The 13556-nt window shown below is 26.2% G+C and overlaps 1 protein-coding gene across 2 annotated transcripts; it reads right to left on the bottom strand.

Moving 5' to 3' along the window:
* Nucleotides 1-1296: 1296 nt before the first annotated feature.
* On the bottom strand, nucleotides 1297-5658 carry LOC105255152. 2 transcript variants are annotated; one of them, XM_025408847.1, is made up of 7 exons: nucleotides 5505-5658; nucleotides 5353-5422; nucleotides 3894-4068; nucleotides 3688-3729; nucleotides 3442-3580; nucleotides 2645-2810; nucleotides 1297-1570 (listed from the first exon to the last, which is right to left on the bottom strand). In XM_025408847.1, exons 1-6 carry the CDS (start codon nucleotides 5604-5606, stop codon nucleotides 2703-2705), a joined length of 636 nt encoding a protein of 211 aa, XP_025264632.1. In that variant the 5' UTR covers nucleotides 5607-5658; the 3' UTR covers nucleotides 1297-1570; nucleotides 2645-2702. The 2 variants fall into 2 exon arrangements, with proteins under 2 accessions (XP_025264632.1, XP_025264633.1); XM_025408848.1 differs by lacking the exon at nucleotides 1297-1570 and adding an exon at nucleotides 3207-3279 and having other exon boundaries at nucleotides 2653-2810.
* Nucleotides 5659-13556: the final 7898 nt, after the last annotated feature.

The following is a 13556-nucleotide window of genomic DNA, read 5'->3' as shown; positions in this document are numbered from 1 at the left end:
GTAAAATTTGAGATGTAATTTATTTAGAATTAAATTCTTGCTTTATGCCTCAAATAGGCAGTATGAATAATTTTCAATTTATCATATTGATTCCAATCAGTTTAATATTCTGACTCTCATTTGCTTGTATCAGATATCAGAAATTAAAGTGATAGAAATTAAAATGATAATTACTTTTAGTCTTTTATTCATATTCACGACTTTATATATATTTCTGAGAAATTGAATTACGAGAAAGAACAGCTCACTTAGCTGTTACAGCTCAGCTTAGTGGTAAGTGAAGGAACTATCGAATCATGCAAACTCTGTTCCGTTTCTGCCATCAATCTGCTATCAAAGATTGTGCGCAGATCCTGCTCGATTTCTGCCGACAATCTGTTGTCAAATTGCATCGCACAGATCCTGTATTTAAAAAATTAAATGTCATCGTATGACGGCAGAGCATGCTGCATTGCTGCTGTGTTTCTGCGGTCATAGCGTGCTTGCACAAGTTTGATATTTCTGATGAGATTTTGCTATTACAGCAGATTATGCGTACTCTCAGTATGCATTCTGCCGACACATTATTCCAGCATTGACTTGTTCTATTTATGTTCCCCGATAACCAAATGTTAGCACGGTAACCGCACGATGCACGCACGCATGCGTTATCGTGCTGTCTTATGATGGCCAGATGCAACCGCATCTGGCAAGTATATGCTTGGCACGTCACACTTAGCAGATAGTGCAGACAACATGCAAGCATTTTGCACATCAAAATGTCAGCATTGTGTAAACATACAAATTTGTAAAACGATAATAAATGCTTTTTTTATAATTATTAATATATATTATATATATATAACATTGTTTAATAAAATAAAAACATTATTTAGACTTATTCATACAAAACATTTTTATTTAATATGATATAAATATATAATCATTTTTTTATCAATATATTATACGTTTTGTATTATTTATATATATCAACTTATAAATTATTTAAATAAACTTTATATAAACTTATATAAACTTATATAAACTTTTAGATGTATGAAACAAAACTTGTATAATATAAACTTTTAAGTAATCAAAAAAAACTTTTCTTAAGAATTTTATAAACTTTTAGATGTATGAAACAAAACTTATATAATATAAACTGTTAAGCAAACAAAAAAAACTTTTTTTCAGAATTTTTGAAAAAAAAAAAAAACATTGTGTTTTAGAAAACATATGAAATTTAAATTTCGCCAAATAAATCATCATTAGATGAATTATAACTTTCTTTAATTATATCTGCTTGATATTCTTGATCTTCTATTATTTCTTGCTGAGCATCATCAGAATAATCAATATTAGATTGACTATGTGTGTCATTTTTTCGCTCATCTCTAACAATTTTTCTTCTTCTTCCCAAATTCTTCGGGCTCGTTATCATCATCATCGTTATCGTCATTTTCTACATCACATGTAGATCTTTTTTGTTGTCGGCGAAAACGCTCTTTCGTGCTCTTCAGAGCTTTTATCATAGCATCTTCAAATTCATGTCGTCGTGGTTTTGGAAAATTAAAATTACTGCTGATTGCATCTAAAAGAAAAACATATTTATTTATTTTTTTATATTGTAAAATTTTAATTATTTATATAAATCTATAATATATTTTATTTTATATCCCAGACAGCACAGGACATCCTATGGACATTCATTTTATGTCCATTTTACGTCCGTACGTCCATGGACATGAAATGACTGTTCATCGTACATCCGATTCGGGACATCCGTTAACGGCCAATATTTGGACGTCCACAAAATGTCCGATCTTGGACATCAAAGTTTCGCGCGAGCACGCAAGGATGTGTTAGTTCGTTTGTTTACCGCTATGCGACATGCGATGCGCTATCTTTCTCGTATTTAAGTTTTAGTTATAAGAATTATATAAAGTTTGCAAAGAGTAACAAATAAGATTAAAAATATACTGTTCAATTTAATTTGTGATCTTCTCAATACAAGAGTTTCAGATATTAAATTGATTTTATAAGTCGTACAAGTAAATGTCCGGCAAATAAACGAAAATAATCCGGTACTTATTTAAACTTGCTTGTTGCACTTTACATTTTAAATTACCTATTTAAAATGTAGAGTGCAATAAGCAAGTATAAATATAAATAAAATTTTTACATGAATTTTATGTAAAGTTTTATATGAAATAGATAAATTATACTATTTTATTATATTATTTAATTTTGTTGGGCCAAAGAATTTTTTATGTTTTAAATGTTATGAAGGATACATAATGCTATTTATTTATGTATAATAAAGAACAATTTTTTATATATGATTAAATTAGGTCAAAATCCATACATAATTATATCTACACAATTATACATAATTAAATATAAATTTTTTTCTGAGTTTATGAATTTTTGATATTTATTCCAATAATAATTTGAAAGAGTAAGACACTGAAAATGATGTCCATTTTAAGTCCTTTTTTGGATTGTTTTTTGGACATCCGAAGTAGTGAATAACCGACGTCTTATGGATGTCCAATGGATATCCGTCGGACTTAATTCAGACATCTTATGGACGTCCACATGTCCAAACTCGAATGTCCATTGGACGTCCATAGGAGTTCCATGTGCTATCTGGGTATTTATTTACCTTCACAAGCATGTGCGAAGCGAGTATGTTTTAAAGCTTTTAACTGTTTCGTTCCATGTCAAGTTACTTGCAGCGAAATTTGCTCAGCATTTTGAAAAGCATATTTGAAATACATTGCAGCACAATCAATAGGATTTAATCCACCTATATAAATGAAGTAATCTACCTGAAATAAAAATAAAAACAAAATAAGTAATAGATATTTTTTGTTCAACAATTTAATTATTGTCATGCATAAATATAAGCATAAATATGTAAAACAGAAATATATTTCAAAAATCATGCTCAAGCTTTTGACGTATTGCGTATTGTAAGATATATATATTTAGAAATATAGAATATATGCAATATAGAACATTATTATTATTGCTTTTATTAATTGGATCCACTCTTGTTTTAAATTACTTTAGAATGGAAAAGAATTTAAAATATAGTTACGCAGTTATAAAAAAAAGAACTTTCATAATAAAGTAAACATGCAGTCATGGTTATATATTGTAAGTTGATATAGTGCAAAGCTATAAAGATTAAATAATGAAATATTTTTCAGAAAATATCTTACACGAAACGTACTGATGATAGTAATATATATGTCGATAACTTTTGCGATTCTCTAAATTTTCTGGATTTCAATCCTGTACATAAAAATTCTGTTACAAAATTACAGAATCATATTGTAATAAAGCAACAAAATTGCTTTTTAATTAGAAAATATTTTATGTTCTTAATGTAAATTACTTGAAATATTTTATATTCTTAATATAAACGACTTCAGTCATTAATTACAATATACTTACAACTTCATCGTACAGTTCATCAGTTGCGTTATCAAAGTTTATTAAACTTTCAATAGATTTAAATGGAAAACATTTTGGCATCAATTGGACTCTTCTATTTTTTGCTTTTGTTAATCGCAACAACATTACATGATTTTCACTACACAAATAAAAATAAGTATATGTAAAAAAATATTTTTAAATGTAAATGAGTAAAGTAATTCTACAGATTAATTCTACAGAAGTTTGATTTTTATAACGTTATACCTTTCTCTCTTTTCAATAATATCCAAGCGTTGATTTAATTTCCTATAAAAAATAAAGTATATATTAAATTTCCTTCTTTTCTTTTGTATTGTTTAAAGAGTGTACGAAACTTTAATCATACAATAGTTTAAAAATAGATATAATAAATAAAAGATATTATACAAGAAATATTTCACCCAACGTAATATACTTTATATTATACTTACTTAAATAATTGTTGAAAAACATTAATAATATGTTGTTGTTGAATCATATTAGTGTTTGCATTCGAAGAACTGGAAGCTTTTGGAATAATTGATTTATCGCTTGTTGCTGACGATTGTATTACACAAGCAGGATTTGTTGGTATGGATATTTGATTAAAGCGCTGTTTAGAAGTATATTCTTTTAAATTAAATCGAAAGGAATTAGGCTCGTTATATATTCAATAACATGATAAGAAAACTAGCGTCTACGAGCCACAGAGGATGGTAAATGCCTGAAAAATTCTTTTTGATTGTACGCGAAATTTTAAACAAAAAACACGGCATATGCATATATTTTACTTGGTGCATTTAATCAAGATATAGATTCTCATTTTTGAGAAATTCTATACAACCCTCTTTATCCCCCTGAAGAGACGTAGACGAGAAAAATATCGGGGCGAAGTCGCTGAATCGGGAATCGAACCCGAGTCTTTCGTTTGCCGGGCGACTGCTCTTACCACTGAGCTATTCAGCCCCACACCGATATTACCCTCGTCTATTTGTTTATAACTATGGACAATGAAACGCGATCATTTCAGCTAGCGCGTGAATTAAATTAAATCGAAAGGAATTAGGCTCGTTATATATTCAATAACATGATAAGAAAACTAGCGTCTACGAGCCACAGAGGATGGTAAATGCCTGAAAAATTCTTTTTGATTGTACGCGAAATTTTAAACGAAAAACACGGCATATGCATATATTTTACTTGGTGCATTTAACCAAGATATAGATTCTCATTTTTGAGAAAGCGAAAGACTCGGGTTCGATTCCCGATTCAGCGACTTCGCCCCGATATTTTTCTCGTCTACGTCTCTTCAGGGGGGTAAAGAGGATTGTATAGAATTTCTCAAAAATGAGAATCTATATCTTGGTTAAATGCACCAAGTAAAATATATGCATATGCCGTGTTTTTCGTTTAAAATTTCGCGTACAATCAAAAAGAATTTTTCAGGCATTTACCATCCTCTGTGGCTCGTAGACGCTAGTTTTCTTATCATGTTATTGAATATATAACGAGCCTAATTCCTTTCGATTTAATTTAATTCACGCGCTAGCTGAAATGATCGCGTTTCATTGTCCATAGTTATAAACAAATAGACGAGGGTAGTATCGGTGTGGGGCTGAATAGCTCAGTGGTAAGAGCAGTCGCCCGGCAAGCGAAACACTCGGGTTCGATTCCCGATTCAGCGACTTCGCCCCGATATTTTTCTCGTCTACGTCTCTTCAGGGGGGTAAAGAGGGTTGTATAGAATTTCTCAAAAATGAGAATCTATATCTTGGTTAAATGCACCAAGTAAAATATATGCATATGCCGTGTTTTTCGTTTAAAATTTCGCGTACAATCAAAAAAAATTTTTCAGGCATTTACCATCCTCTGTGGCTCGTAGACGCTAGTTTTCTTATCATGTTATTGTATATTCTTTTACTTTAAAAGTATTTTTGTTAGGTTGTAGTTGTTCGCGAAGTTCACATTGAGGCATATAATTCTGTAACAAACAAGGTTATGTTAAACATATTATTAAAATAAATATTTAAACATATTTTATCATTTTTAAATATTATATTTACTTGTGATGACTGGTTTTTTGAAACTGATTCATCTTTTTGAATGGATTGCGATGCTTTATATTCTTGAGAAGTCTTTTTAATAGAATTTTTCTTTCCATACATTGTTAAACTTGAAACTTCAGCTCCATCATTTCTATTTCTATTATTTTCAATTAAAGGTTTCTTTTTATAAGGACTAGAACAATACAGGCGCGCGCTACGCGCGCGCTATTTATTTATTACAATTGATACTGCATATATATATAATATATATACATATATATATATATATATATATATATAATTTAAATTGGAAAATGGCAAGTTCTCATCAATATAAATTATATCGTTATGTCCTACCATATCGCATGGTAGGCGGAACAGAATACCATAGATGTAGCTAGACTTACGTTTTGGGGTAAGTTAAAAATATTATTATAGCTTTGATCTTAAAAACGAGAAAACCTCTATACAATATAAATCATTGTAATTACATTGTAGCAATATCTCTGTAATGTTTCATTGCAATATTGCAAATTACAATAAAACATTACAAAGACATTGCTACAATGTAATTGCACAGAAAAATCCACAAAATGTCAACACAGTTGCAAGATAACATAAACATTTCAAAAAAATTTTTAAATCAAAATTCTGCAATTATATTTTTTTAAAATAAAATATACAAACTATAGGTAATAAAGTAAATTATTCAATTTTTACTTATTTTATCCTTATAATTGCTTAAATATTACAAAATCAAATTATATAAAAAAGTAAGATTCACTTTAAGAGTTTGATTTAAAAAAAAATGAAATTTTTAATCTTCAAATCTATAAAATATAAAACTTTTACTTGTAAAAGTTATAAATTTTCATTTATAAAAAATAAATATAATACATAATTAGCATTTGCTTAAAATCATTCAATTTTTTTATATATGATAACTTTTCATATAGCATATAATTTTTTACAAATTGATAACTCAAGTATATAAATTAATAAATATCTCATGCTATATAGTACATTACAATAAATGAAAATAGAAATCTAGACATTTCTTCTTAATAAATTAAATTGTAAAAAAAAGTATTATAATACTTTTACATTTGGTACGATGCAACAAAAATGTTGATTACGCTGTATATATAACTGTGTATATAATAATAATAATAATAAAATTATTATAAGTATGATTAAGTAAGCACAATAGACATAAAAATAAATAAATTATAAATATACTATCGCATAAAATTATAATATATAACATAGATGTATAAAACAAAACATGATATTGTAAATTTATTATAATAAAAAAGTTGTAGAACATCAAACGAAAAATAAATTCAATATTAAAATATAAAAATAACATCAAAAACTTAGCTACTTTGTTTTTAATTTGAACTATTGAAAAGAATGTGAAATAAATCGAAATGTATAGAGCTCTATTACTTCTATTTGAATAGTTGAAATATATTTGTATCAGAACCTGTGAAAGATTTCAATTATACTTTTCATTATTTAATATAGTATTTATATACTTATTTTGTATAATATAATTTACATATTATATAATTGCATATTTACTTCACACACGTTATACATATTTAAATGAAACATTTGTTATTATATCAAATCAAAATTAAATTGATTCTATAGAATTTAATATTGAATTTTATTGCAATATTTTAGTTTATGACTCCTTTCTCAATAATAATAATTAATATAAATTAAGTAATACAATATATAAGTTTTATAATATTATTAAGCTTTAAAATAAGAATTATTTTAATTTTCTTTAAATAAATATTATTACATATTTAAAAATTTTAATAAATTATTTATAAAAATAGTATACATATTATGAAATAAACAATGCTTTATTTATCATGAAAACATATAAAAAAATAATATAATCTAATAAATTTAAAGAATCCTGATAAAATCAATTAGCATATATTGTAAAAGAATTTATTCACTTGAAACTAAATTGTTTCCAAATTAAAATCAATAAATATACAAATATATAAATATTAATTTATGTATTACATATTCATATCTTTTAAAATTACAAAACTGAAAAAAAAATATATATAAATTTTTTTATATAAAATTTGTATATATATCAAATAAAAGATAATAAAATGTAATATTATAAAGATCTTCATTTGAATAAAAAGAAACATCAACAAATATTTTCTCGTATATAAAAATTAATATATTTTAATAAAAATTTTTTATAAATTATAAACTTATTAATTAATTTATTATCAAATATGATTACAATTTAAATAGCTGTTTGTTAATTTTTATATTTGATTTATTATATCATTAAAAGATTAAGTGCAAATTTCAATTTACATAATTTAATCGATGTTTAATAATAAATAATTAATAAATTATCAATTTTAAAAAAATTTTTGATAAAAACTATTAATTTTTATATAAGGTAAAATATTTGTTAATATTTCTTATTCAAAGGTTTTTGTAATATTACAATTTGTTATAATTTATTTAATATATGTACAAATTTTATATTAGGTGAAGTAAAAAGTTCTGAGCGTTTTCCGCTAGATGTCTTTAATGAACCATATCTCACGATGTATACATCGCATCGGGTCATACGATACGGCGATTGAAAGGTGACATTACGCTTCAAAAAGGTTCTGTGACAGTTTTGTGTTTGGTCAAGCCAGTTGTGTGTTACAGCGTTCCAAAATGGAGGTAAAAAAAGAGAAAATTCGATACATTCTTCAGTACCACTACGACCAAGGTGAAAAGGCGGAGCAGGCGGCCAAAAAAATTTGAGCTGTTTATGGACCCAATACAGTATCAAATGCAACAGCAAAGCGGTGGTTCCAACGATTCCGTTCTGGTAATATGGACGTCGAAGATGAGGCACGCTCTGGTAGGCCAATCGTCGAAAATGTCGATAAAATCAAATCATGGAAATCGTCGAGTCGGACCGGCATGTGAGCACTTATTCCATTGCCCAGGAACTGAAGATTAGCCAAAAAACCGTTTGGAACCATTTGCATAAGGCTGGTCTCAAGAAGAAGCTCGATGTATGGGTGCCACACGAATTGACGCAAAAGAACCTTTTGGACCGAATTGATGCCTGCGATTCTTTGCTGAAACGTAACGAAATCGACCCATTTTTGGAGCGGATGGTAATTGGTGATGAAAAATGGGTCACATACGAGAACAACAGCCGAAAAAGATCATGGTCTAATCGCGGTGAGCCGGCCCAAACGATCGCCAAGCCCGGATTAACGGCCAAGAAGATTTTGCTGTGTGTTTGGTGGGATTGGAAAGGAATCATCCACTATGAGCTGCTCCCATCGGGCCAAACACTCAATTCGGACCTCTATTGTGAACAAATGACCAGATTGAAGCAGGCGATCGACCAGAAGCGGCCAGAATTGGCCAATAGGAAGAGTGTTGTGTTCCATCAAGACAACGCCAGGCCACACACATCATTAACGACGCGCCAGAAGCTCCGAGAGCTTGGATGGGAGGTTCTATTGCACCCGCCGTGTAGTCCAGACTTGGCACCAAGCGATTATCACCTTTTCAAGCATTTGCAAAATTTTCTTGATGGTACAAAACTGGCCTCAAGAGAGGCTTGTGAAAATGAGCTGGTCAAGTTTTTTACGAATAGGGACGAGGACTTCTTTAATCGCGGAATTATGAAATTGCCTTCAAAATGGACAAAAGTTATCGAACAAAACGGCGCATATTTGATCTAAATCGGATAATCCTAACTATGTTCATTTCATCGTCAAAATAAAGCGAAAAAACGCTCAGAACTTTTTACTTCACCCTATAATAAAATTTATATATATAATAAAATTTATATATATATATATATTTTTTTTTTTCAGTTTTATAATTTTAGAAGATATACATTTGTAGTACAAAAATTTATATTTATATATTTGTATACTTATTATATCTTAATTTCGAAATAATTAAAGTATTGCAATAAAATTCAATATTAAATTTTATAGAATAAACAAATTTAATTTTGGTTTTATATATCAACAAATGCTTCATTTAAATATGTATAACGTGTGTAAAGCAAATATACATTTATATAATATATAAATTATATTATATAAAATAAGTACATAAATACTATATTAAATAAAGAAAAGTATAATTGAAATCATTCACATGTTCTGATACAAATATATTTCAATTATTCAAATTGAAGTAATAGAGCGCTCTATACATTTTGATTTACTTCACATTCTTCTCAATGGTTCAAATTAAAAACAAACCAGCTGAGTTTTTGACGTTATTTTTCTGTCTTAATATTGAACTTATTTTTCGTTTGGTGTTCTGCAACTTTTTCATTATAATAAATTTCTAACACAATATCATGTTTTGTACATCTGTATTACATATTATAATTTTATACGACAGTGTATTTATAGTTTTTTTTATTTTTGTGTCTATTGTGCTTACTCAATCATGCTAATAAATTTTTCATTATTATTATTATTATTATATTACACAATTATATATACAGCGTATATAATCAATATTTTTGTTGCATCATACCAAATCTAAAAGTAATTATAATACTTTTTTCAATTTTATTTATTAAGAAGATATAGAATAAAATCTAGATTTTTATCTCCTATTTATTCTAATGTCTTCTATTTATTGGAATGTACTATATAGTATGAGGAATTTATTAATTTATATAGTTTCTCAATGTTTATTATATACTTGAGTTATTAATTTGTAAAAAATTATATAATATGTTATATGAATAGTTATTACATTACAAAAAATTGAATGATTTTGAGCAGATGCTAATTATATATTATATTTATTTCTTATAAGTAAAAATTTATAACTTTTATAACTTTTAAGTAAAAGTTTTATATTTTAGAGATTTAAAGATTAAAAATTTCATTTTTTTTTAAATAAAACTTTTTAAGTGAACTTACTTTTTTATATAAAATGATTTTGTAATATTTAAACAATTATAAGGATATAAAATAAATAAAAATTGAATAGTTTAGTTTATTATCTATAGTTTGTATATATCCTATATATAACTATAGATTTTATTTTAAAAATATATAATTGTAAAATTTTAATTTAAAAATTTTTCTCAAATTTTTACGTTATCTTGCAACTGTGTTGGCAATTTGTAGATTTGTTCTTTGCAATGTCTTTGTAATGTTTCATTGCAACTTGCAAAATTGCAATGAAACATTACAGAGACATTCCTACAATGTAATTGTAATAATTTGTATTGTATGCAGGTTCTCTCGTTTTATCAAACATAGAATTATTTTTAACTCACTCCAAAACGTAAATAGCATCTATGGTAAGGATTCAAACGTCTAGTCCGTGGGCCGTACCTTTGACACCCCTGATCTATGGTATGTCTATTATGCCTATGTATATACTACACGATGTGGTAAAAGATAACGATTTCGTTGTATTAATGAGAGCTTGCTATTTCCAGTTTGACTGCGTCGAAAGAATAAGTAAGATTAAGTGTATTAATTATTAAATACACATTTAAGTGTTGATACGCGTTAAGTGCACAAGTATTAATACGCGATTAAGAACACGTTTAAGTGTTACGCAATTGAATATAAGAACACGATTAAAATTCACTTTCAACAGAACTTTGTTGAGGTAAGTTTACCATAATACCACAATATAATAAATTATAAGTTTATAATGTAATAAATTGTTATATTAAATTAATAGACACACACCACATATACATATACTTATTCACATTACTATTATTATGCAGATTATTATGAATGCTTTCTAACAATATATACAATGCTCCGATTTTATAACTTTTATTAACGACGATAACATTATTATTAATATTATTGTATACATATTTTGATGTTAAAATATGTATATAATACATGATAATGATAGTGATATTATCGTTAAAAATTATAAAATCGTAGTATAAGTAAAACCATAAAATATAGTATATATATATATATATATATATATATATATATATATATTTCAGTTTTGTAATTTTAAAAGATATAAATATGTAATATACAAATTTATATTTATATATTTGTATATTTATTAATCTTAATTTGAAAACGATTCATTTTCAAGTGAATAAATACTTTACAATATATTTAATACTTTTACAATATATTTGCTAATTGATTTTAATTTTATCAGAAGTTTTTAATTTTATCAGATATTATTTTTTCTATAAGTTTCGATGAATAAAACATTGTTTACATTATAATATGTATAAGATTTTTATGAAAAATTTATTAAAATTTGTAAAAAATGTAATAATATTTAAAGAAAATTAAAATAATTCTTATTTGAAAGCTTAATAATATCATAAAACTTATATACAACTTATATATTACTTAATTTATATTAATTGTATTATTGTGTAAATGTAAAAGTATTATCATAACACTTTTTACAATTCAATTTATTAAGAAGAAATAGATCGAAATATTTAGATTTCTAGTCTTGAATTGAGAAGAAAAATAAATCAAAATGTTTGCATTTTTAATCTTAAGTTAAAAAAAATAAATCAAAAATTGTCTACATTTCTATTTCTATATAAACAATTAAAATTATGTTTGTATATTGAATATTATGAAAGGCTACAATGGTTCTTTGTATTAATTTTTCTAATTGTACGTTTTAAATACTTTTGTGTCATTCAAATAATTTGCAATTTTATTTTAAGAAGAGAATCTATAATAATTTTGCATATAATTTACATTATGATTTACAAAAAAAAACATTGACATTTAAAACATGACAAATTATTGATATAGAAGAATGAATAGAATATGTAAATTGTATTTTTTATATTTTCATCCCGTAATCAGGAAATAATATTTTTTAAAACATTTTTAAAAATTTTTATAAAATATTTTTGAAACACTATTTTAAAGCATTAAAATTATAAATCTTTTTTAATTCATTAAAAAAAAATAATTATTTTAATATTTTCTTTAAATTATTATTTCAAACAACAGATTCATGTAAAATAATTAATGAAATATATACAGGGTGAGTCATTTTAACCAATACACTCGAATATCTCGAAAACAGCACTCTTCAGAAAAAAATGTTTCAAACAAAAATTGTAGGGTGTGAAGGGGGACATAAGATGGTAGCATTGGTTTGACCTTGGAAAGTCATTTGAAGGTCACATAAAAGTCACCTTCAATTTCTTAAATTGAACCCACTATTTTTCATTACATATTCTTGTAGCTTATCTCGAGAGCTTTCTAAAACACTACAGACAAATGTTTTTTCATTAAGTACTTTTTGAGTTATAAGGCTTCAAAGTTTGCAGTACTTCAATATAAAATGCAAAATATCTCGTAAAATATTTAGTTTTCGGTAGTCTTACCCTAATACTTTTATGCACAGGATAATGAGACAAAACTATTGGTACAAAGAAAACGCATGATTGTTTATAAAAGTGCATTGCAAATTACACATTTTTTATTATAAACAATCATACGTTTTCTTTGCACCAATAGTTTTGTCTCATTATCCTGTGCATAAAAGTATTAGGGTAAGACTACCGAAAACTAAATATTTTACGAGATATTTTGCATTTTATATCGAAGTACTGCAAACTTTGAAGCCTTATAACTCAAAAAGTATTTAATGAAAAAACATTTGTCTGTAGTGTTTTGGAAAGCTCTCGAGATAAGCTACAAGAATATGTAATGAAAATAGTGGGTTCAATTTAAGAAATTGAAGGTGACTTTTATGTGACCTTCAAATGACTTTCCAAGGTCAAACCAATGCTACCATCTTATGTCCCCTTCACACCCTACAATTTTTGTTTGAAACATTTCTTTCTGAAGAGTGCTGTTTTCGAGATATTCGAGTGTATTGATTAAAATGACTCACCCTGTATATATATATATATATATATATCTCATCTTTGTATATTTTGTAGGATAATTATTAATTTTGCATCTTTACAATATTAAATCTAAAAATGTCACAATATAATTTGGATGATTCGGAAGATCATAACTCAAATCATATATTTCAAAACTCTGAGAATCA

This window comes from Camponotus floridanus, unplaced genomic scaffold, assembly GCF_003227725.1.
Source record: "Camponotus floridanus strain SB8 unplaced genomic scaffold, Cflo_v7.5 scaffold234, whole genome shotgun sequence".
NCBI lineage: Eukaryota > Metazoa > Arthropoda > Insecta > Hymenoptera > Formicidae > Camponotus > Camponotus floridanus.
This window is presented reverse-complemented; position numbering and strand designations above follow the sequence as displayed.